The sequence below is a fragment of the Panthera uncia genome, chromosome C2 (genome assembly GCF_023721935.1).
Source record: "Panthera uncia isolate 11264 chromosome C2, Puncia_PCG_1.0, whole genome shotgun sequence".
Lineage (NCBI taxonomy): Eukaryota > Metazoa > Chordata > Mammalia > Carnivora > Felidae > Panthera > Panthera uncia.
Genome location: NC_064810.1, coordinates 91,881,630 through 91,905,172, shown reverse-complemented (window position 1 = coordinate 91,905,172; position 23,543 = coordinate 91,881,630). Strand labels below are relative to the sequence as shown.

The following is a 23,543-nucleotide window of genomic DNA, read 5'->3' as shown; positions in this document are numbered from 1 at the left end:
AAGAAAAAAAATTGAGTTTTTAGGGTACATAACATCATAAACAACACGGGAGAATTCACTTAGCTAAATTCAAATACACGTACTTCTCCCCCTTAAATTTGAACCAGGTCTAAGACGTATCCTAAGTTTTGTGTTTATACAGGATTCCGTGCCACATACTTCCTGTCTAGTACATAAATTCAAGTAATAAAACCGTTGAAGAGAAACCCCAGATGCTCTAGTATTAAATTGAAATTAATGTGTTATTTTGGCAGGTCATTCTCGTTCAAGTTAATCCAGGTGAGACTTTTACAATAAGAGCGGAGGATGGAACGCTTCAGTGCATTCAAGGTAAGGAAGTTTCTGTAAGCCTTGTAATCAGAGGGGTTTCTGCTTTATTTATTGTTTTAAGGAAGTAAAGTTTTTCTTTGTGTCTGCATGTTCTTTTCCAGAAGTAAAATTTATCTTGGATTTTTTAAAAACTTTTTTATCCTTCTGTAAAATAGGGTCTCCTTACTGCTGATGCAGGCCTGTGATGTGTAAGGGACAAAATCAAAATGCCTCTGGTATTCTGTCGGCTTTTACGTGAATTGATTTAACTTGGGAAAGCTTGCAGTATGTTAATATATTATGGAATTTGGAAAATGTTGAGATTTTGAAAGACTTTAAATTCTCAGCTGAGAACACGAACTTCTTCAAAGTAGATAAAAATTTCAAATATATATTGTGATGCTAACCAGATGATGTTTTTAGAGGTAAAGTCTGTATGAAGTGTCTGTTATTTGCTACTGATTAACAGAGGACTCTAAAATTTAGTGGCATAAGACAACAACGTTGATCATTTCACAGTTTTTGTGGGTCAGGGATTTAGGCACAGTTTCACTGTGTCCCACGGCCCCAGGCCTCTCAAGATGCTGAAATACAGGTGGGGGCTAGAGCCACAGTCATTGGGAGGCATGGCTAAGGGTCAGTCTGTTTCCAGGCTGGCTTGAGTGGTTGTTGGCAAGATCTAGGTTTTTGTGGGCTATTGGTGGGAGGCTTCACTCAGTTCCTCGCTAAGTGGCTTCTGCACGTGGCAGCTGGCTTCATCAGAGCAGCAACTAGAGGGCAAGAGGGCAGTACTAGGTCCCGCCCACTCGAGAAAGGGAATTGCACAGGGTGGGAGCACTGGCAGGAGGGAATCATTGGAGGCTCTTTAAGAGCTGCTCGCCCCGGTCTTCCCTCTGCCCCTAGTAAATTATGTTCCTCCATATGCAAAATACTCCCTTGCAAGTTCTCTGTTACAGCATCAACCCCGAGTCCAGAATCTTGTCATCTAAGTAAGTTCCAGGTGTAGGGTGACACTCCTTGGGTGTAGTTCTTTCAGTACAGCTCCTAGGGCATTTCATTTAATTTCTAGTTGTGTAAGACAATGCCTCCTCTCTATAGTTCACTTTGGAAAGAAGTGACTTAGGTAGAGTTCCGTGTGGGAAGCTCAATCCAGATCTGTAGTTTGCCTGTAAACTCTACCGTGTGGGAGGACACTGTTTGTGACAGCTCTTCTTGGCAGTGATTGGGATTGTAGGGATTTGTCTGTAATGGCAAATTCAATACTAGGTTATTGGCTGGACTAGAATCTGACCAGAGGCCTTATTTTTAATTTCTGGACTTGTTCACCAGTATATAAATGAATGAAGGGAAATCCCCTTTAGTTTTAGTTTCCCATAATGAGCTGCATGGAAAAAGGGTGGTTTTTCTATTGCTTTGTTTAATAGCAGAGCATGCTGCTTTGTGGTTTTGCTACTTGGTTTTGTACCTATGAGAACAAAATTTAGGGAAAAAAAACCTTCTACTTTTGGAGAAATGAGTGTATTTTCAAAGATTCAAGCCTAATGAATTTTAATTGCAGTTAATCTGAAATGACTTAACCATTCTATTAATGATTTTTACCGATTGCATTTCTCTGACCATTATGTTCCTGAAATTGATCTTTGGTGCTCTAAAGCATTTAAAAACTGAATCTAGGCTTTGGTGATGAACCATACAAAGAAACTTCAGGTAAAAGAAGAAAGGAAATAAATACATTAAAATAGTATGAGATACAGAATCTTCTATGTACTTATAATTCTGTAATAAACAGATACTGTCAACAAATAAAACCTCAAGATCCACTGTCTTTAAAAAAAAATCACTCTAGAAAAATTCGGTAAAAAGTCATTTCACCTACATAGAACGAACCCAGTATTTTCAGTTCAGTAAGAAAGCATTTGAGCTTCTGGTCATGGTCACATTGGAGCCCCATGAATTAATTGGCAGGTAGACTGTGTTCCTCTACAACTCGAGTGTGTGCAATATAATCTATAAAAAGCAAATTGCTGAGTAGATCAACATATATGAAATCCACTCTTTTGTGCCACCTGCTTTTATTGTTCTGTGTCTAAAGTCTGTGCATGCATGCATGCCTGTGTGTGTGTGTGTGTGTGTGTGTGTGTGTGTGTGCGCGCTCACGCGTGCGCGTGCTCATCTAGTTAGCATCTCCCCCACTTTTTTTTTTTTTTTAGTTCATGTCAGTAACTGGTATACTCTGCTGGGAACGTTGCAAGTATATCACTCTGTTCACAATTGGAGCATTGTATTTATTCATGATGATACTTGGAGATAAGTGACATTAACACCTCTTCCAGTGATTTCAGAAATGCCTTTGACTAAAGCAGAGTTTTGGAGCCATTTATCTTTGGCTTCCCCAGCCTTCCTATCCTTTGCTCTCTTCTGAACCCCCAGCTACTATGGTTATCTACTTGTGGGGCATGGTGGTACCTGGCCCAATTAATTGAAATGACACAGGATGTGAGAGACCAGGAGAGGGAACCAAGTGGTTGGGTAGGGCTTGGGAAGCCCTGGGGCAGCAGGATGAACTGCAGGAGCTGAAAGGAACCAGGAGCTGAAAGGAACCTGGAGTCCAGACCCAGGGACTGTCACTGTCGTATAATAGACGGTCCCTGAGCGTCCCCCACAAATAAGCCTTCTGTCGAGTTCCAGTGTGAGTGAATGCTTCACTCCACGTGGGTAGAGCATATCAACACAGAATGTGGGAATGAGCACTATATTTGTAAATTCCAACACAAATTGTAACATTTTTATCCTTTCACTGCAATCTACATCCCTGTTGTTGCTAATACTTATTTAGTTCTCAGGCTAGGCTTTGTATTCTCTCATTTAATGGATATGATAGTATACATAAGGCTGAGGCTCATGCAGGTTAATTTAAATACACAAGATTCAAAAGAGGCAGAGTTGAGTTTTCACCCCTTGTATGTCTGATTGGAGAGCATGAGCTCCTTATTGCCTTGCTCCGTGGCTTTACATCAGGGAGCCGCAGTAGTAGGACTCCGTTCCCTTTGGGCATGTGACAAGAGCAAGGTAGGTTTCTGTTCTAAAATAACAGGATTCTGGGTAGGATACCAGGATGAGTACTCAGATGGCCAGGATGAAGTACAGGTGGTTTGCAGAGCAAAAGCATGTGGTAGAGACTGGGTCTATGGAAGAAGACAGACGTCCTGCTAATGGAACTAAGAGCAGAGAGTGTGACACAGGAGTACTGATTTAGAATTCCTGAAATTGTTTCTGCCCAAAGTTAGGACTGGGCCCAGAGTTGGGTTGGGCTGAGCCAGGTGGGGCTTCCAGTTCCAGCTGCTGTAAGAGGAGGGGGTATTAGGGGAGAGGACCAGTAATGCGGGAGGCAGCTTCTCTTGGTTACCTTTTAAAGACCTAGTAGGAAAAGATCTGAAAAGGAATTTTATTGTAATGGGGGGCTTCTGAAAGAAGTGTTTGCATTTTGCTAGAGATTGAAATGAAGAGAATAAAGTTCTAGTTGTGGTCTTTCAACAGCAGCCGGCAGGTGGGGAGGTGGTTTTTTGGGGGTGTTTGAGAGGGTGTTGGTTGTGGCCTTTCTGGAAAGTTTGAAGTCATAACTATTGCTTATACCACGGTTGAAACTGGCAGCTTAGTAACTTTGCTATTTCAACACTACTATTTCAGCGGGTTAGGGATTGCTGTTGGGAGTGGAGGGGATTAGGGGTAGGGAGCGCGGTTGGTTGTGAGGCTTTCCTGGAAACTCTGAAATTACACCATATGACGTCAACCTTCTTTACTTGAGTTTGTTAGCCTACTGATTTTCTCTATAGGACATTTATGACATCACTAGAAAGACACCAGAAGCTCATTGTGATGCCACGAAAAGGCAGTTTGCTGAGTCAAAGCAAATCAATATAAAGAATATGGTTACTCGGGGGGAAAACAAGACTTTGTTTTCATGAGAATGTCCTTGGTGATAATGAAGGAAGAAAAACACAGGAAACGTACAATTTGCTGTGAAAGCAAATTCATTTCTAATGGAATATTTCTCAATATTTTCCATGGAGCATGAATCATAGGTCTTGAAGGGGCCACAAAAGGTCATAGTTTATTCTCACTTGGAGGCAGCAATGTACCTATGGCACCCTAGACAAAAGATTTTTCTTTCTTAGGCCAGATGAAAGTATAAAGAGCCAATTGTCAGGGGGAAAAGCAATCAATATGAAGTCTTGCCTTTGCTTAAATTCAGGAATTAATAGAGGGCAGCTGCGGGTCTCTCCTATTATTTTCATATCCATGTCTAGGCTGAGGTGCTGGCATCGCAGCCTTCCTTCCTGTCCACACATGGCATCTTTTTATCTGGGCCATTTCTCTGTTCTCTGTAAAATCCTGCAGCCAAAACAAATACTCTACTTCCTTTAGGGCTCTGGGTCTGTCTCCTCCAGGAGCCCTACTGGACCACTCCATTCCATTATGACCTCTGCATTCCTGGAGGAGCAGGTAGAGGTGGCATTGCCTGGAACAGCCTGATGATCTGTGGGTACCTTTCTTTAGCTCTTGAATTAGACTGTGAACTCAGTCGTGACCCAGTGTCCTCACCCTACCTGCCAGCCGCACAGCCTCTTTTAAGGGACTTTTTAAAAATGCTTTTATTATTTGTATGTGAGAGAGAGAGAGAGCGAGCACATGAGTAGGGTAAGGGCAAAGAGAGGGGGAGACGGAAGATCTGAAGTAGGCTCTGCACTGAGAGCAGAACGCCAGACACGGGGCTTGAACTCAAACTGTGAGATCATGACCCGAGCCGAAGCAGGATGCTCAACCGACTGAGTCACCCAGGCGCCCCAGCAGCCTCTTAGTAATTATTAACTAGATCCTTGACTGGCTCTGGCATCCCATTAGGTGTGATGATTTTTTAAAATGTTATTATTGTGCTGGGAGCTTAAAAATGTTTAGTTCAATACTTTTTGTGGTCTCTAATGTCTCTGTAGAAGGACGTCCACTTTTCAAAAATGTTGGATCATTGAAGCTAATCAGTTTCCTTTAGAGAAACATGTTTAGAATCTCAAGTACTTTCATACAATATATTACAACTTCAGTTTTTATTTGTGTTTTAAGACTTATATACAAATCGTGAGCCTGAAGAAAACAGGTGGATGTCATGGTGATAGGAGAAAAGACAGATTAAAGTAAAATGCTTGGGAAGCACCATTAATTTAATAAAGAATACTATTTAGAGATAACCCAATTGTTAATGTTTTCTGCCCAAAATAACTTAGATGCCTTTTACACATGCGGTTTACTCCGCTCACTTGTGTCCAGGGAGTTGAGACTGTGAAACGACAGCAGAACGTGTGGTAGGAGGTGAACAGGAGACCCCTGCTCCGACATGGCTGTAACTTGGCTGCCATCAGAGTATGGAACGTTCCCTCCCCTACTTATTCTCTGCAAGCCTTCTTCAGTTCTGTGTCTCATTCTCCTCCTGCTCCACTGAGTGTGGGAACTGTCTCATTGATGAACGCCACGCTCTGCTCGGGGGCTCCGTGAATGACACCATTGAGAGCAGTTCCACATTTCTGAATCTCCTCGATTGTCTCCCACCCCCCTCCCATCCTTGTATGATTCAGCACCCAGACCGCCACAGGGACTTTAATGTTACTTTTTTTTTTTTTTTTTTTAATTCCCTCATTTGGTGCCTTAAGTGCATTTATTAGACTTGTTTGGCACATTAAAACACTGACCTGTCATTCTTGTTAGGAATTTTATGACAGGTCCAAGGGGACTCTCGCTGTCTCTTGCTTTGTGTATCGAGAAACGACATGAGTGGTGTCAGAGCTGGGGTTTACAAGTTGAGGCAGACTATAATTTCACAAGCAAAGTGTCTATATGGTCTACTCCTTTAAAGCAGACTCTGCATATAAATGAGAAATTCTTGTTTTACTGGCTTAGAACCAAGGGAGAAGACCTGTGACAAGTGAAGTCGGTCTTCTGAGGTTGATTGAACCCTTGCCTTGGCTTACATCTGCAAACAAGTTTTTCATCAAAAATATTTGCGTGGTTTGAGAGTGAAATTAATTTTATGTGAGTGCCTTACTTTCTTCTGAATCTTTACAGACTTTCATTACACTGAACACGTAATTGTTATTGGACTGTGTTTATTTGTAGAATGTATTATATATAAGTGGAAATTTTTTTTTCTTATTATAAGACTAGGATTTTGAGAGCCACTTTTCTGTGTGAGAAACTGCCTTAAAAACGCATTTCTTTTGCAATAGGGGCATGGGGAACGTGGGGCGGGGGGCGGTTTGTGAGTGATCGCTTATCTGAAATGTTATGTGAAGAGTTAGGCCTCACTTGAAAATCTTTTAGAATTGCCCAGACTAGCCCCAGTGTCTTGCATGTCTTTCTGATTGATCCCAAACTGTATTCGGTGAGGGAGGGTTCACAGTCCTTCAGTGAGGTTCTAAGCTGGGAAGGTCTGAGTTTCTAGGAAAACTTGGACTTGCTCCATCAGCTTGCCAGTCCATCGTATAGCTCTTAGATGTCAGCTTCCAGACAAAGCGGTTTTGCCTGTGTGTGTGTGTGTGTGTGTGTGTGTGTGTGTGTGTGTGTGTGATATTGGTCAAAAATAACTGTTAGCATTTTGGAGTATACCCGATCTCTGAAATGTTTGGGAGCTTTACTTTGAACGTGATGATTTGGCTTTGCTGTCATACATAGACGTGCACAGACATATGTTGTGAACGGGCATTCCATAAGGGGACCTGCTAGGCCTCCTTCAGACCATAGCTTGCTGCTGAGCAACTGGAAGTTGACCAGTAGGGTTGTCTCTGCAAGGGCTGGCAAGTATTGATGGGCCTAGAGGAGAAAGTCCAGGTCATGGAAGGGGTAGGAGGAAGGTCTGTGATCGTCCATTCAGCTGTCATCATGCCGGGATTGAGTAATGTCATGAGACTCGGTTGCATCAGTGCCAAACTATGTCGCTTCCCAAGAGGTATAAAGTCCGTCTCCACGGAGGTACCCAGTGTATCTGCTTCTTTCTGTCCTTCTCTGCCCTTGCCAGTTATCTCGATTGTTTACATCTCTTCTTACATTTACACAGTTAAGACAAAAACTTCACCTAACGTTCCATCGTCGGACTTTCTTTGGCCTTTTTTTCTCCAAGGAAAGTTTTGTGATTTGATTAGTTAGCAGTTATAAGGAGGATGTTCTAAGAGGAAAGGCTATGTAGTGTGATCCTTGGTTGTTTGCTAGCGAATGCTTAATCCCTTAGCCTCAGTTTTTCTCTCTGAAAGTGGGGATGATACTAATACCTATCCAATACAGTTGTGAGATAATCCATTGTAAGGGCCTTCATCACCACCACCATTATCTAGCAATATACACAGGTTTGCTGATCTTTTTTTGTTCTAAGGAGATGTGATAAATTGTGTGCAGGGACTTGATTAGCTGACTCCTGGAAATCAGTGGAAGGTCTAGCCTTCATTTTACTGCCTACTTACTCTAGCCTTGCTTTCGTGGGGTTGATGGTGATGGCAACAGATCAGACGTTTCTGACAAACGTTTATGGGAATGTATGTATTGTTCAGACGTAGGTTGTGGAGAAGACCATGGGCCCGCTGTTCCACTCATTTAAAGTAAGCTCTGCTGTAGTTCAAGCCTCAGCTGTTGCTTTTCTTGGGAGTAATAAATAGTTAACTCTCAGAGCATGCCTGAGCAGCCATATTCAGACAGGCCTGTAAAGCAGTTCCTCTGGGTATGCCTTGCCTTTTACATTTCAATTAAATCCCATGCTACTTTCAAATAAATTAAAATGTATTTATCTAAGTAGACACCACACCCAACGTGGGTCTGGCACCCCTGACCCTGAGATCAAGAGTTATGTTGCTGTACCACTGAGCCAGGCAGGCATCCCAAATTTCATGCTACTTTTAATCTTTATTTCGTGTGTCCTCCTTTTAGGCAGTACCGAAGGGCTGTAAGGCATATGGGTAGATCTTTATGGGCTTTGGAGTGAGATTACCTGGCTTAGAAATTCCTTGCATCTTGTAGATCATAAAATCAGTTACTTCTCTATTCCTCTGTTTTCCTATCTGTGGAATAGGAATGACAGTATCCATCTTGAAGGGTTACCCTGAGGATCAAATGACATACTGTGTAGAAAGCACTTAGCTTCTGGGTCATTGTAAGGTTCCAGTAAATAAGAACCATGTTAGGCCCCCAGTTTCCATTATGGCCAGACATTGAATAACTCTTCATTTTTGTTACCTGCCATTTTAAAGTATTCCAGGTGGGGCACCTGGGTGGCTCAGTCGGTTGAGCGTCCGACTTCGGCTCAGGTCACGATCTCGCGGTTCGTGAGTTCGAGCCCCGCGTCGGGCTCTGGGCTGATGGCTCAGAGCCTGGAGCCTGCTTCCGATTCTTTGTCTCCCTCTCTCTCTCCCCCTTCCCCATTCATGCTCTGTCTCCCTCTGTCCCAAAAATAAATAAACGTTAAAAAAAAAAAAATTTAAAGTATTCCAGGAAAACCCATGTGAACTTGTGTGATTGGCTAGGATTCTTTCTTTCTTTCTTTCTTTCTTTCTTTCTTTCTTTCTTTCTTTCTCTTTCTTTTGTTCTTTCTTTCTTTCTATTTTTTTATTAAAATTTTTTTAATGTTTATTTTCGGTGGGGGGGGTACACAGCACACAAGCAGGGGAAAGGCAGAGAAAGAGGGAGACACAGAATCTGAAGCAGGCTGCAGGTTTCTTTTGAAGACACATCTTCTGAACTGTCAGCACAGAGCCCGATGTGGGGCTTGAACCCAGGAGCCGTGAGATCATGGCCTGAGTTGAAGTCGGACGCTTAACTGACTGGGCCACCCGGGCGCCCCTGGTTAGGATTTTTTAGATGTCTTCACATTCTTGTCATCATGCTCCAAAATAACACATTCAAAAATTTTACGATGGGAATTTAGCTTGTGTGCCCTTTTGCCTTTCAGACTTGTTAAACAATGGTTAAAATGCCATTTCTGAAGGTACCACTGCTTGGAGTTGCTTAAATGTCGCAGTTCTTTGGATGTCCGATAATTCAGAAGAGCAAATGGTGTCCCATTACCTCACTTGTCTGCCACATTTTATTTCACAGCTTGTAGTCTTTTGGGTCTTGCTTTTTTCTTTCTGTAGTTTTTACTCTTACAACTTGAAACGGAAACTGTCATGTCGGAAGTGTCTTCAAAAGAAACTGTAAAGGGTTCTTCAAAGGGTAGGGTTCTCAAGACCAGGGATCAGATCTGGTGATCTGTGTATCCCAGTGCCTTTCCAGCACCTGCTAGGCATTCAGAATAAAGAATGTCATTTACTAATAAACTGCTAAAAATCCATGTCAAAGTGATGGGAAAATTCTGAGTTAATTCACAGAGATTCTTTTTCCTTTTTGTTTGTTATTGTACTTAATTATATGTGCTCTTAGTTTTTCAAATTAAGATAATGAATGAAGGGAAGAGTGCTTTTCAGAAACACCCAGCCCTTCTGACAAAGTCCATTAGGTATATGGGTTAGGTCCACTTATCTGTAAAAAGGGTGAAGGAATGATTATTCATTCTTCTGGTAATTTGTTTCCTTTTGTGGGGAGGAGGCTGGGAACATCTCGGAAAATATTTTTAAGGCTCTTTAATAGTAAAAGTCCAACTTTATTTTTTGTGTTATTAGCAAATATTTTCATGTAGATTACTCATTAATGTTTTATAAATGTCTTCGTGTGGTTAAAAATTACCGCATTTATCTGCAGGAGTCAACTCTCAAACTCTGTGTCACACCCAGGAATAGATAGAGTACACTTTTAGTTGCAAATGAGTCTGGTCACTGCATTAAATGGAGTAATTTTTCTCTTTGTCTACCGCCATTGTGGTCTAAGAGGTGAGGGAGGGAAGTGGGGAGATGGGCAGCAGGGAAGAGCAGGCAGGAAGGAGGCCAGGAGAGCCTGGTGTGGGCAGGGGGGCTGGTGGTGGCAAGTGCAGTGGGAACGGCAATCAGGTGCTTAGGGAGGTGGTCATGACTTGCTGACCGGTGCGAGCCCAGTGAAGGGATGGAATGAGTGGTGGGTGCTAGATGAATTGGACATGTCTCTAAGATAGATGGAATCTGCTCTTTGAGAAAAACTTTTTTCCTTTAATGAATATTTTGTACTCCTTCCATCCCAATTGGACAAGCAACAGGATGAACAAAACAGGATGAGAAGGCAAAGTTAAAAAAAAAAAAGTAAATAACTTTTTTCTGCTTGTCAACTTGGCTGTCGCTTCTCTGAGGACACTTTTCAGTGACTCGGAAGGTATTTTGCGCACTGTTTTTTGAGGATGTGAAGACTGCTGGGTAAAAGGTGGGGGGGAGGATGTTTTAATGCTTCTTTCTGGGCCCATCCAAATGTGGAGAAAGCTGGCCTCAGAATTGCCCAGATCAGTGACTTTCCTTTATGATGTTTGGTTTGGGGTTCTTTGAATATACCCACATTTCTTATGTGGTTCAATGTAACCTCCTCTCCCCTCCCTGACCCTCCTTTTGCAATTTGGAGAGAAAAGTTTTTTTTTCAAGTCTTTCTGTGTCTTGAGTTAAAGTGGAAGCATTTCATGATTTAACTGTGGCACCTTTATGGAAACTTTGTATGTTGCATTGTAGAGCCAGAATTAACACTAGTTTTGTGGTAACTTTCTGGCTATAGGAGTTTCCACATTTTGACTTAATTTGAAGAGCTTCCCATCATTACCGAATTGTAATTTCTATTCTAAACTGACAAGAAATGGAGGTACAGCATCAAGGGAAGAAAAGTCTTTAGGAATAGGAGTAGAAACTTAAGATCAAAATATAAGCATTATTCTTAGTGTATTTTTTTAAAAAAATTTTTGATGTTTATATTTGAGAGAGAGCGAGTGTGTACGTGCATGAGCTGGGGGAGGTGAGGTGCAGTGAGAGAGGGAGAAGCAGAATCCAAAACAGGCTCCAGGCCCGAGCTGTCAGCACAGAGCCAGATGTGGGGCTCGAACTCACGGACCATGAGATCATGACCTGAGTCGAAGTTGGATGCTTAACCGACTGAACCAACCAACAGGCGCCCCTATTAGTGTATTTTTGAGTGAAAATGTTATTCTGTGCGAGGACTGGCCACGTGAATTTTATGTTTTGTTTTGCGGTTCTCATTAAAGTGACTATATACACGCACCTCATGTAAATGTCCTGTTAAACTCTGGTTTGCCTGTCCTTTTCTTGACGTGCCCAGTCTTTAACAGGTTCCAGGGTTGGATTATTTTGGTTCTTAAGGATTGGATCTTTCAACATCGGTTCAATGGGTCTCATGCTACATCCAGCAGCTTTGATTTTCTGTGCCTACTGTACCAACAGAGAAGCAGTGAGGTCTTTGCAAGTAGTGTAGTCAATCTCTATACTTAAGTTGTCTTGGAGTATAAGCATGAAATAGTTATAAAATATTAATAAAGTATAGAATACAGCCGAAGCACGGTATGTTATCCCATAAATTAGAAATTAAGATCTGAGTTAACTTGGTTAATTTATTCCTTTTTTTTTTTCCCTTAAAGTTTATTTATTTTGAGAGAGAGAGAGAGAGAGAGAGAGAGAGAGAGAGAGTGAGTGAACAGGGGTGGGGGCAGAGAGAGGGAGAGAGAGAATCCCAAGCAGGCTCTGCAAAGTCAGCACAGAGCCCGATGCAGGGCTCAAACTCATGAAGCCGTGAGATCACGACCTGAGCCAAAAGCAAGAGTCTGACGCTTAACCCAGGCACCCCTAGTTAATTATTCTTAGTTAATGATCAAGACAGTTTTTATTCTGTGAGTCAAGTATTCACATTTTAAGTGCCCTAGTTCTTGCATCATGTGCTTAAAATAAATAACATCTCTGACATCTCAGAATTTTATTATTGTTTTTAATATTTATTTCTTTATTTTCCCCCAGAATTTTAAAGCTGGTTGTATTAATGTGGTGATTTGTAAATTTTGCTCATTATAGGACCCAGGGAACTTAAAAAAACAATGTAACAAAATAAATGCGGTCGATCTTTGGGTTAATTTTAGGAAATTGTCAGATTGTAGATGGGTAAGGCCTGGGCATTAGTCGTTTTGAAAAGTTTCACAGTTGATGCTAATCGCAGTGGAGATTGAGAATCGCTGCTTAACCGAATCCTCAGGCTAGCTTAAACTCCTAGGCCATGTTTCCCCTAGAACATTACACTGCACATACTGCGACCCTTGTCTGTCCATTTCATTCAGGTTAGTGTTCTTGAGGAAGTTTTGCAGTTTTTCAAAGTGCTTAAAGATCTTTTATTTTGTATTCGGATACTTACTAAGGAAACTACACGGAGGTTGTGTTTATTAATCCTGTTAACTAAAATTGGCCTCAAACAAGGGCCATCAAAGAGAAATTTGATCTCCGCAGGGTACAGATTTGTTTTCTCTCTCTTCAGATGTAAACACGATATTTGTTCACCTGTTGTACACTAAAATTCAGAATTGCTCAGAACAGCTAAGATTGCTTAGGGTGGATGAGGTTGGAAAAAGTGAGAAAAGAACCATCTGACCACTTGGTGCTTGCAGAAGCTGCTTTTACCCTGTTTCTGCTTGACTTTATGAAAGAATTGGGGAAGCACTGTTGCTTCCCTCTTTGTGTCCTTCGTTCTAGATTGTACCTACTACCTCGAATGGGGGAAGTGTCCAGGAAACACCTTGGTATTTGACTCCGGTCGTCCCACAGCGTACGTGAATCCAAGAGATTGTATCTGGTGTCAGGTGCAGGTCATTACCAATAACTTTAACAGGGAGGGTTGTTAAAACACACATTGCTGGTACCAGCCCCAGGGGTTCGGGTTCGGGTTGGGGGTAGGGTGTGCTGATGATTTGCATTTCTGAGGAGTTCCCAGGTGATCCTGATGTTTTCGGTTCTGGGACCAGGCTTTGAGAACAACTGAGGTGAGGTAGGTGAAGGGCACTTGTAAGGAAAACGGACTGTAAGGGTAGCGCACTTAAAAGAGAGAACTCTTGGGATTCAGTTTGGTCACAAAATGGACAAAAGGGGCAAAAAAAAAATCCACGTGAATGCAGAAAAATGAGAAAGAATCGGCTTAAACTCTTCAATCATAAGCTCAAAGGTAAAATTTTTTTCTTGGTCTGAAATTTTTTCCCCTTTGTCTCCTGGAATTTTAAAGACCTGACATTTGGATCAGGGACTCTGTTTTCAAAGGATGTGTTTGTAAACCGTCTTTCAGTTTACGTCTTCTAACTCCATTGCCATTTTATCAGGAATTCCTCTTTCTTTGTGCCTCCATTCCCACATAATGAGACTATGATTGCCAAAGATATCCTAGGAATATTTTAAAGTTTAATGAATAGCATTACGTGCGTGTGGGGATCACCGAGTTAGGAAACTATTCTGAACAGATCAACAGGTAATAAGCAAGTACATTTCTTTCGCCAGTTAGCTGTGTTGTACATAGTAAAAGAAAAAGCCAAAAGGGGGAGGGTAAACATAGGTAGACCCATATGGAAGTTGGCTTCAGCGTGTATCTTCTAACGAAATAGGCAGGTTTTAAAGCATAAAACTGGGGGGGAAAGGAAGTGACTCAGAATTCAAAATAGATAGGGTTGCACACCAGTAATGGTCCAGGAACGGTGCCTGGAGAAGAGAGGAGAAACAAGCCATGGGAGGCATTTGGGGTTGGTGAATGACTCCATAGTAACGTGGAAAACAGGATTATACCTATTCTTTTTTTTTTCCCCCTCTGGTGGACAGGGCATCATTGTAGGAACTCAGAACTTTGTGCCTTGTTTTAAAAATCTGTTTCAAGGGTCAAACTGAATTCCAGACCGATTATTAGTAATTAAAGTTACAGCTCTTGAAGAGCTTTTCTCATGATCTCTACATGAGTTCTGCTGCTGTTCTGTGACTTGAATTCATTGATCATTTTTCTACTCCTCATTGCACCTGTCATGCTGGTATCAGCAATTAACATTCCTCCGAGGTGAATAGAATGCCAGCCTCCATCTCAGATGGAACTCAAGAACAACAGGTGCATTCTACCTGTTTCTTGGCTTTACCCGGGGTGGTCAGAAGGCAAGTAATTAACCACAGAACAGACTCTGGAGAAAATGAGATTCTTTCAAATTTGAGCCAGAGTGCTGAAAAGTGGCTCTGGGTAATGTATTTAGGAGATGCAGGGAATGGCTCAACAGGAAGGGTGGAATAGCCTTGCCAACCTGACCTCTTTAAATTTATGTCAAGCTTGTTTCCCTTTGTCGATACAAATCTTAACTGTGCACCTTTCACAGACCCTCTGTGTTGTGCAGCTTTTTGTTGTTGTTGACTTAGGTTCACATCCAAGGTCACTAGACTTGAACTCCTAAGGTAAAAATCAGCTGATTATATTGTTACTTTTCCTCCTCCCTCTTAAATGAAGAAACCTGACAAAACCTTGTGGCTCTGATTAGAGGAAGAGTCCCCCTGATACAAATTTAACTCCGTTCCCATTCACTCTAGTTCCAGTGATCGGAACCTCGCTTTCCTCACCTGAGAATAAGAGGATTGGACCAGATCATGTCTAAAATTCTTCTTACTGTTCAGTGTTCATTCCTCTCTCACTTTAATTCCTCTAGAATTCTCTGCCACTTATATGTTCCTAATTTTCATGAAAAGACTAAGCTCTTAAATAGGTTCGAGTGTGGGCAGATTTCAAGAGCTTAATTATCTAGGATTTTCTCTTTGCAAGTGAGATGTTAAATTATCATTTGAGACTCTTTAGGTACTACAAGAATTTCTCTGAAATTTTATTAGCATTAAGTTAATCTTGACTAGGAACAAAAAAAAGGGAAAGAAAATTACCCAGGATAATTTTTTCTTGTTTTAATAATTGCCACATATTTTTTAAGTTTAGAGAATGTTTTATTAATTTCTATAATAAAACCAATGTAGATAAGACTTTACGTATATAATACAGTGCATTACCCCTGTACAAATGGAAAAATTTTTTTAATATTTCTAGACCAGTATGGCTGTTAATTTCTGTAGTTTGCCAACCCAACACTGTACAACTGAGATACTTTTCCCAAAGTTGACAGCACAGCTAAAGTTTCCAAAAATGCATATATATAATATGTGTGTGTATGCATATGTTTGTATTTTCATAAAAAGATCAGTAGCAGTATGTTACGCATCAATAGCAGCAACAGCTTTTCTAGGTTCTGTAGTCCTCTGAACAAGATGATAGGGACATCTGGGACACTCCATTAATAAAGAAGAAAGAAAAAAAGTCAAAACAAAACAAAAAACAAAACCGCAGAAAACAGCAAAGTTCTGTTACTGTCGTGGTACCTGGCACCAGTTTTTAGTAGCTTCTCAGTTGGTAATTGGCACATTTTAACATGTAAAGCATTGAGGCACCTGGGTGGCACCGCTGGGTGAGTGTGCGAGTCTTGGTTTCAGTTCAGGTCATGATCTCGTGGTTTTGTGAGTTCAAGCCCCATGACAGACTCTGCACTGGCAGCTAGGAGCCTGCTTAAGATTCTCCATCTCCCTCTTTCTCTGACCCTGGCTCACTCACACACACACACACACACACTCTCTCTCTCTCTCAAAATAAGTAAATAAACTTACTAAAAAAAAAAAATTAAAATGGGAAGCATCTGGCATATGGTAGACATACATGGACATCGCTGGTGTGATCGTTCCTTCACAATGGAATCACCCGGGATTTAAAAGCTTTTATTTTTTTATTTTTATTTTTTTGATTAATTTATTTTTTTTAACATTTATTTTTGAGACAGAGAGAGAGCATGAACAGGGGAGGGTCAGAGAAAGAGGGAGACACAGAATCTGAAACAGGCTCCAGGCTCTGAGCTGTCAGCACAGAGCCTGACGCGGGGCTCGAACCCACGGACCGCGAGATCATGACCCCAGCCGAAGTTGGACGCTTAACCGACTGAGCCACCCAGGTTCCCCTCACCTGGGATTTAAAACAAGTCATGCTCTAGTCGCTGCCTCCAGAGATTATGGTGTAACTGGTACAGTATGTGTTTAAAAAAAAATTTTTTTTTAATGTTTATTTTTGAAAGCCAGAGAGAGGCAGTTTGAGCAGCGGAGGGGCAGAGAGAGAGGGAGACACAGGGTCCGAAGCAGGCTCCAGGCTCGGAGCTGTCAGCACGGAGCCTGATGCAGGGCTCAAACTCATTAACTGTGAGATCATGACCTGAGCCGAAGTCAGAGGCTTAACCAACTGAACCACCCCCACTACCTAGTATATTTCTAAAGATTGAGTTCTCATTAGTTTACATTGCATTTGTTAGAGCACTGGGTGGGTTTTATTTGTATGTCATCTGCTATTTAAGGTATTGAATTATTTGTGAGTGGCGGAATTCCTAAGGGCACAAAAAGCGATGCTTTCTCATCTTAGGCGTACCACAGCTACCGTAAAGGGTCTGTCTTGGCTCCCATCCTGTGCCTGCCTCTTGTCCGTGAACCCGATGGCATTGCCTTGCCGCTGGTCTCTCATCTATAGGACACCACCCATGCTTGTCCTTTTTGCTTTGGTTTCTTAGGATTATTTGTGGTCATATTACTCAATCTAGAATGCCATTGATTTTGAGAATATGTCATTATTTTATGTATCTCCACAAAACAGGAGACAACCATCCTTGAATAATGACTTGCCATTAATGTAAAATGCTTTCCTTTTTCAGATGTTAAAATGAGGAAAGAGAAGTTACTTGGAACCAATGAAATACACTAATTTAGTTTTTAATTTCTCTTCCAGATTTAATCAGGTCTTTATTATTATTATTTTTTAATGTTTATTTATTTTTGAGAGAGAGACAGAATAAGAGTGGGTTAGGGGCAGAGAGAGAGGGAGAACACAGAAGCCGAAGCAGGGTCCAGGCTCTGAGCTGTCTGCACAGAGCCTGACGCAGGGCTTGAACTCACAAGCTGGGAGATCGTGACCGAGCCGAAGTCGGACGCTCAACCTACTGAGCCACCCAGGCGCCCCACCCCAATCAGGTCTTTAAAAATCACAAATTGATACGGGGTTTTCCTAATTCTGTGTTGCATAATCATTTCATGTACGCTTGTGTGTGTAAAAATTGGAGAAACTTACTATTCTATTTACTTTTCAGTTATAGGAATGTGACCAATTTGTTTAAACACTATTCCTTCTAGATCTGTCCTCGAGCATTTATCTACAAACCATAATCTTGCGATGCTCTTTGTTAGTTTTAGCTTCTCACCAACTGTCTGTCTCATTATGCCAGAAGGCTCATTTTTTTTTTTAATGCCTATATGTTTGAACACACACACACACACACACACACACACACACACACTGTATGTGTGTACATGTTTGCCATTGTTACCACTTGGGTGGGTTCTGTTTTGTCTAAAACTTTTGGTAAGATTTTCACTTTGGGTTTCACTTTAGGTTTTTGGTAAGATTTTCAGAGCTCCTCTGTGGTTCATCCGTGTGCTGGTTTTTACAGCATTATCCTATTAAAAATGATATAGTCTGGTTCTTATGTGCTTCTAACATTTATGTGGAAAACATTTAGTCCTGGCGACTTGTCCCTGCCCCCCACCTTTTTTGCTGGTTTGTGTTTTTTGGCCTACCGTGAATGTTAACCATGTTACCTTTGAATCTGGACCATCTCCCTCTAAATACCTTCCTTGCATAAGATCTAATTTAAATTTATTCCAGGTATATAAGCAGTATATGAGGTTTGGTAGTTTTTATTTTTGAGAGGAGTTTAAAGCTTTGCTGTAGTTTATCAGGGCATCTGAGTATTTTTCTTTGGTGAAAGTGTTACATGTAAAACCTGTGGTAGCCAGTTAAACTCAGTTTCTCTCCCATAAGGAGGTACTGGTGAGATCCACTTATAAGATACTCTGTTCCTCTGTGAAGACCAGGTTTGATGAGGTGATGCTCAGCTTAGATGTACTGTTGTTCATTTTATGAATGGCTAAAGATTAAGAGAGTACTTTTTATGTCACTAAATCTCTACCTAGAACATTTGATTTTTAGTCTCCAGTTCCTCATGGAAAAGTTAGTGCTGTAGCCACATGTAGTGTCCTGGCTCTGTGTGGTTTTCTTCTGTCTCTGGGTTGTTCCTAATGCTTCTATTCCTATAGACTCCTGTTGGAAGCTACATAGTCCCTTTTGCATTAGGGTTTGTGTGTGCGCATGTGTGCTTAGGGCACTTAACACCTCTCTGCGTGGTAACTCAGTGCCTTCCAGAGCTGATGGGAGCAGACTGCCTTTGCCACGTCCTTGCAGTGTTCGTGTGTATCACTCTCTGCCCTCCATCCTGTGCTGCTTCTCTCCTTAACACCCCCTTCTCCATGTCCTGAACCACTCTGTCTTCACTTTCTTTCTGTCCTTGTTTCTTCTGTTACTGCTCTCCATGGGAAGGGATGTTTTCTTCAGCACACATAGTGTTTTTGAGGAGAAAGATTTGACTTTTGGGCTGTCCACTTAAGAAGACCTTCCAAGAGTAGAGGGGAAAGCCCTCAACTGAGGACGTTTCTGGGGGGGGGGGGACCACATTTGTTCTTTTTACAGAATCCCTGTTCTAATTTGCAACAGATCAAGAAACTTTTGGTACCCTAGGCGCATAGGAACCGTGCTATTTTAGCATGTTAACCTTAATCATGTTGGTTTACCTGAGCAGGATTGATTTTACTAGACTGACTACTTAAAATATGGTACAGTAGGACCCCCCACCCCCACCCCTCTCCACTGGGATATATTTTAAGATTCCCAGTGGATGCCTGAACTGCAGATCATACCAAACCCTGTACGTACTATGTTTTTTCCTATGCCTGCATTCCTATGATAAAGTTGAATTTATGGATTGGGCACAGTAAGAGATTAACGACAATGACTAATAATAAATTAGAATAATTACAACAATATGCTGTACAAAAGTTGTGCAAAATATCAAACCGAAAGTTGTATGATATCTCAATATATCTTGTTCTGTACTCCTCCTTCTTGTGATGATGTGAGGTGATAAAATACCCACACGATGAGATGAAATGGCGTGAATGGCACAGACCCTGTGGCCTGGCATTAGGCTGCCGTTGACCTTCTCAGGATGGGTCAGAAGGAGGGTCGTCTGCTTGGTGGGTAACTAAGGCTGCCGTGCAAAACCTTGGATAAGGGGGACCACTGTATTGTCCTCTATTCCTTGGGTCTCTTTGTGCAGGTCTCTCTGCTAGTTGTCATAAATCTGTCCTGTGAGATACCACGATGACATCTGGCACGCCTTATTTGTTTATTGTTTTTACTGTGCATTTTTAGAAGAGAAAAGACCCGCAGTGACCCCTTTGTGTGTCAGCCCCTTAGGTCAGGTTTTCCGTCCTGATTCAATGCATGTCGGGGCTGCTGAGATTGGTTGCAGAGTTTTCCTCTGTCGGACTCAGGAGCCAGAAAGCCACGACGAAGTTTGATTTGGCTGGTGGCAGCCTTTTCCAAATATGAATCTGGAGGCAGTACAGTAAGCCCTCTAAGAAAAGAAGGAGAAGGGAAACCAAACACTATAATTGGAAATATTTGGGGAACATTTAGAAATGGGGGAAAGCAACCCGTCGGGGGCTTGGAGTCTCCCCCAAGCTTGTGTTGTTGTGGCGCTCGGAGGCCAGCCTTTCTTTCCAGGCCGAGCGCTCCTTTCGCTCGGGAGAAACCATAGAGCAGCCTCTGTCCTGCGGGTGCTGCACGCTGACTTGCTCCAGACAGTCTTGAATGTGACCTGGCAGCCGGTGCTGTTTCCTGCTGACGTGGCCTCCCACAACCGAGCAGAACAGAGCCGCCTCAGTGTGCTGAGGGAGGAGCGGCCGAAGGCATGAATCACCAGCGGGATAAGGAACAAATTAAGAGGGGAAAGCGCCTAGCTGTTCGGGTTTCCTTCTAGATATACTTAAAAGACACCCTTTTTTATAGGAAGGGAGGAGGAGGAAGAAAAACAGGAGTGGTGATTTGTTTGGCCATAGGAAGGGTTTCTTATCAGTGGGAGCTAACTTCTGGGGTGAGACCCAGGGCGCCGCAGACATCTGAGGGGAGGCTTCAGAAGGCCTGACCGGGCCGCAGCCTGCAGCCTACCCTTGCCGCGCTCTTGCACAGGCCGGTGGGCATGCGAGCTCCCAGGCCTGGCCTGCAGACGAAGCAGAGGCAAACTGTAGTTTGTGCCTTGGTGGCAACAGCTCTTTCAGCTTGGTAGGAACTGGAGAAAGGGGCCGTGAGGGGCCGCGGAGGAGCAAATCCCGCCGCATGGTGTCCGCGTCCGCACCCGCGCTGCCAGGATCCCGTCTGATGCTCAGTGTCGGCCTGTTGCGTCCACCGCCTGCTGCTTTGAATTGCTTCCTTGAAAAGCTCCGAGTACAGCTCCTTTTGCCTTATAAAGGGGCCAAAAAAGTCAAGTCCTGGAATTTCAGATTGAGATGGGACTTCGGTCTGATTTAGACCTTCCGTGGCTTCCACCGTTTCCAAAGGTTATTGTAGAGCCTTTTCTTTAGTCTTACGTGGAACCTCCACTTTTAGCAACAGTGGGCAGTCGGGGTGGTGGCGGGGGAGGGGTGCGGAGAGGCCTCAGGGATACCTGCTCATCCTTCTGGTGGCGGCCCTCAGAACGTCTCCCCTGGCCACCCTGTGCTCCGAACACACATACATTGAAAAGCCACTGAGCTGATACACCTGTCTCGTTTTATACATAAGAAACATTTTGCCTTTCAGACAGGCCAGTCGGTTAGGTGATACTACAGCGACTTTCAAGGTGTCTTAGAATAAAAGTTGTGTTCTTTGTCTCCTGCTTTTGAGCTTTCATAATCTCTCAGCTGTTGTGACAGTAGCCTCTCCTGGTCTCCCTGCCTCCAGTATGGCTAGTAGACACACCATGCTGTTAGATGTATTTGTAGTCTAGAGAGCTAGAAATCGTGGAGTGTGACCCCGATGGCGTCCCCGCTCTAGGTATGAGGTGAATGTGGAATGGCATCAGGATTGCAGATGAGGGGAAACCTTTGAAAGGAAGAGCCATCAGTGCTGTTGCAGCATGGCTCACGTTTTTCAGGATGGTTTACATTACAGAAATGGGAAAGTTACAAAGAGAAAGTCGGCGATGACCCTCAAATACTTAGCCCAAGCGATAGGGAGAATGTGGAGCCCATCTGCCACAGAGATGGGGAGAGCTTTCTCGGTTTTTCAAAAAGCCCTCTTGCTCTTTTAGGCTCCTAGGAGTTGCTCTCCTTGAGGCCTCTGGAGATGGCCAAGCGATTTGATACCTGTTTTCCTTTATCGTTGTAGCATCCCTGTGTGATTGGTGGGTGGCTTTTGGCATGCGGTGTAACTCTTAGTTCCTGGCGTATCATTCCTTCACTTATGTGATTCCCTTGAATCAGTTTGGTGGGTTGTTTACCCTCGATTATGGAGCAAAGCTGAGGCAGATTCAGGCCCAGCGTGTGGATCTCATTCCTGCTTCAGCATTGGCTTTCCTCCATCACCTTCAAGTCTACTAGGTGGGTGGACTTGTATTTACAGCACATTTTGGAAATCCTTTATATTGGCCATATTTTAGAGTGTTTCTTCTCCCCTATAAGCCACTTTCCTCTTTTGCTCTCCAGGTTACCCCTCTCGGCTCAGTAAAACAGAAACCTCTGCCCGTAGCAAATGAATTCTCAGGAAAAGCCAGCAAGATAAGAGGGACATGGAGACGATGGCATACTAAGTGTAGAATAATCGGTCTATTTACGTTTTCAGTCAAGTCCTCTGATTTTCTTTACAGAGGCTTTGATATGTTTTTCATAGGCCATACACTGGTGGAATTAGAAAGTTACCCCAAATCATTTATGATGTTTTATTGCTGTTGTTTTGGGCTAGGCTTACGCTGTGGGCAGGACTAGAAGGGGAGAGACAGCTTTATATGTTGGTCCTGTTTCAGTGGCAGGGGAGCTGTCTATGTAATTATCTGCTCTTTTTCTCGCAACTCATACTGGGGGGGGGGGGGGGAATATCCAGAGACTCTTATTTCCAAATGTTCTTGGTAAGTCTCTTCTTCAAATACGACTGTGAGTAGGATGCCAGGGTAGTGGGAGTGCTCATTCTTTTGTGTGATGGTAATGAGATAATTTGTGCATTACATATTTTCAGGACACTCTTTGTTGAAATGAAACTTCAGAGTCTTTGCCGAGCCACATTAGCAAGTCTCTTTTCTTTATTTAAAAAAAAAAAAAGTCTTTATTAACTTCGTATGTTTTGCTGTCATCAGTTGCATCAAGTAATACCATTATTTCGAGAAAAAAAGAGAACTTAGGCCATCATTTGTCTGGTGTCTCGTCTTTTGTCCATCCCTTCCCCACGTACTGTCTGACCACGTCTGGTTAAGAGTTGCTATTGTTCCCGCCATCAGCCACCTAGCCCCAGTGGCAGCTTGGCCAAGGGGCTCCATCCTGGTCTTGCAGGAGGAAGTGGGTGCTCAAGGTTGGGTGCAGAATTGCTGGTAGCATGGGCGGCCTACAGCGGGTGGGCCCTCACAGAGGCTGCCAGCAAGGGACGGGCACAGGGATGTCCATTATACTGCGGGAGGCAATGGGGCAGGCCCGATGTAGCCACCCTGCCGGCCCAGATCTGGAATGGGTCTGTACATTGTTTGCTGGTCAAACCCGGAAGGCCTTGCTGTGGAAGCGGCGGTTCTGTGGTGAAATCTGGCCGTTGCTGATTTTTGGAATTTTATTTCAGTGCTCCTTTTCCAGAGCAACTGGAATTTATTTGGTTAAAGCAGCTAATTAATCTGTTTGATCTTGATGTGGCAGTGAACCGTATCACATTCCAGGTCAAATCGCTTTCCCTTGTAGAATGTTTGCTTAACCTTTTGAGGTTTATTTCATCAGCTTATGGACTATTGAAAGTTTATTTGTCCTCAATATTCTAATCTATGTGGTGGCATGGCTATTGCTCTAATAATGTTCTTAAGTGTAAAACCTAATTTTGTCTACAAATAAGAAAAGTCACATTTACAAATGGATTGCAAAAAGTTGTAGGTAGAGTCTGTGACTTAATCATATGAGCAATACCATATATGGAATGAATTTTGAAAAATATTTTGCCATCTGGTCCCATTTATTGAAGATGAAATGCTTTTTTCCCCTTTCTAATTCTCATTAAGCTGCCAGCTAATATTCATTATCCTTATTGAAAAGGTGAAGAAACAAAAGTTCAGAATGGCCAAG

At 42.6% G+C, this 23,543-nt stretch overlaps 1 protein-coding gene across 3 annotated transcripts in view; it reads left to right on the top strand.

The window, feature by feature from the left end:
* Window positions 1-23,543, top strand: part of FNDC3B (fibronectin type III domain containing 3B) — a 363,910-nt gene that overhangs the window by 107,486 nt on the left and 232,881 nt on the right. For 2 of the 3 annotated variants that reach the window (XM_049629594.1, XM_049629593.1), the window contains one exon: window positions 255-330. In XM_049629594.1, coding sequence (XP_049485551.1) covers window positions 255-330 — 76 coding nt within the window. Of the gene's footprint in view, window positions 1-254; window positions 4,849-23,543 lie in introns of all 3 variants that reach the window. The other variant, XM_049629595.1, reaches the window with a different exon arrangement.